Source organism: Mesitornis unicolor, unplaced genomic scaffold (genome assembly GCF_000695765.1).
Source record: "Mesitornis unicolor isolate BGI_N332 unplaced genomic scaffold, ASM69576v1 scaffold33513, whole genome shotgun sequence".
Taxonomy (NCBI): Eukaryota; Metazoa; Chordata; class Aves; order Mesitornithiformes; family Mesitornithidae; genus Mesitornis; species Mesitornis unicolor.
This window is the reverse complement of record NW_010174531.1, coordinates 13,554-13,852: the sequence shown is the minus strand read 5'-3', so window position 1 is coordinate 13,852 and position 299 is coordinate 13,554. Positions and strand designations below refer to the sequence as shown.

The 299-nt window shown below is 61.9% G+C and overlaps 1 protein-coding gene across 1 annotated transcript in view; it reads left to right on the top strand.

Moving 5' to 3' along the window:
* Window positions 1–7: 7 nt before the first annotated feature.
* The window catches only part of LOC104538035, a gene marked incomplete at its 5' end in the record, with an annotated part of 1,367 nt that continues 1,075 nt past the window's right edge, over window positions 8–299 (top strand). The window contains one exon of the mRNA XM_010181083.1: window positions 8–295. Within this exon, the coding sequence (XP_010179385.1) occupies window positions 8–295 (288 nt within the window). The remainder of the gene's footprint in view (window positions 296–299) is intronic.

Here is a 299-nt window from a genome sequence, read left to right as displayed (position 1 = left end):
CGACGGCTGGGTCAGCTCGGACGCAGCCTACAACATCCCCAAGCATCAGTGCCTCCAGGACAGGCTGAGGGCAGCTCAGCTGATGAGGGAAGGGGCTCCCGATTGTCCCCTGGCCGTGGACACCATGGACAATGCTTCCAGCGCCGCCTACGGTGCCTACTTCGAGAGGCTCTACATCATCCAGGAGGAGAAGGTGATGTACCAGGGAGGCAGAGGACCGGAGGGCTACAAGATCTCGGAGCTGAGGACCTGGCTAGACCAGTACAAAACCCGGCTCCAGAGCCCCAGCACGGTGGTCA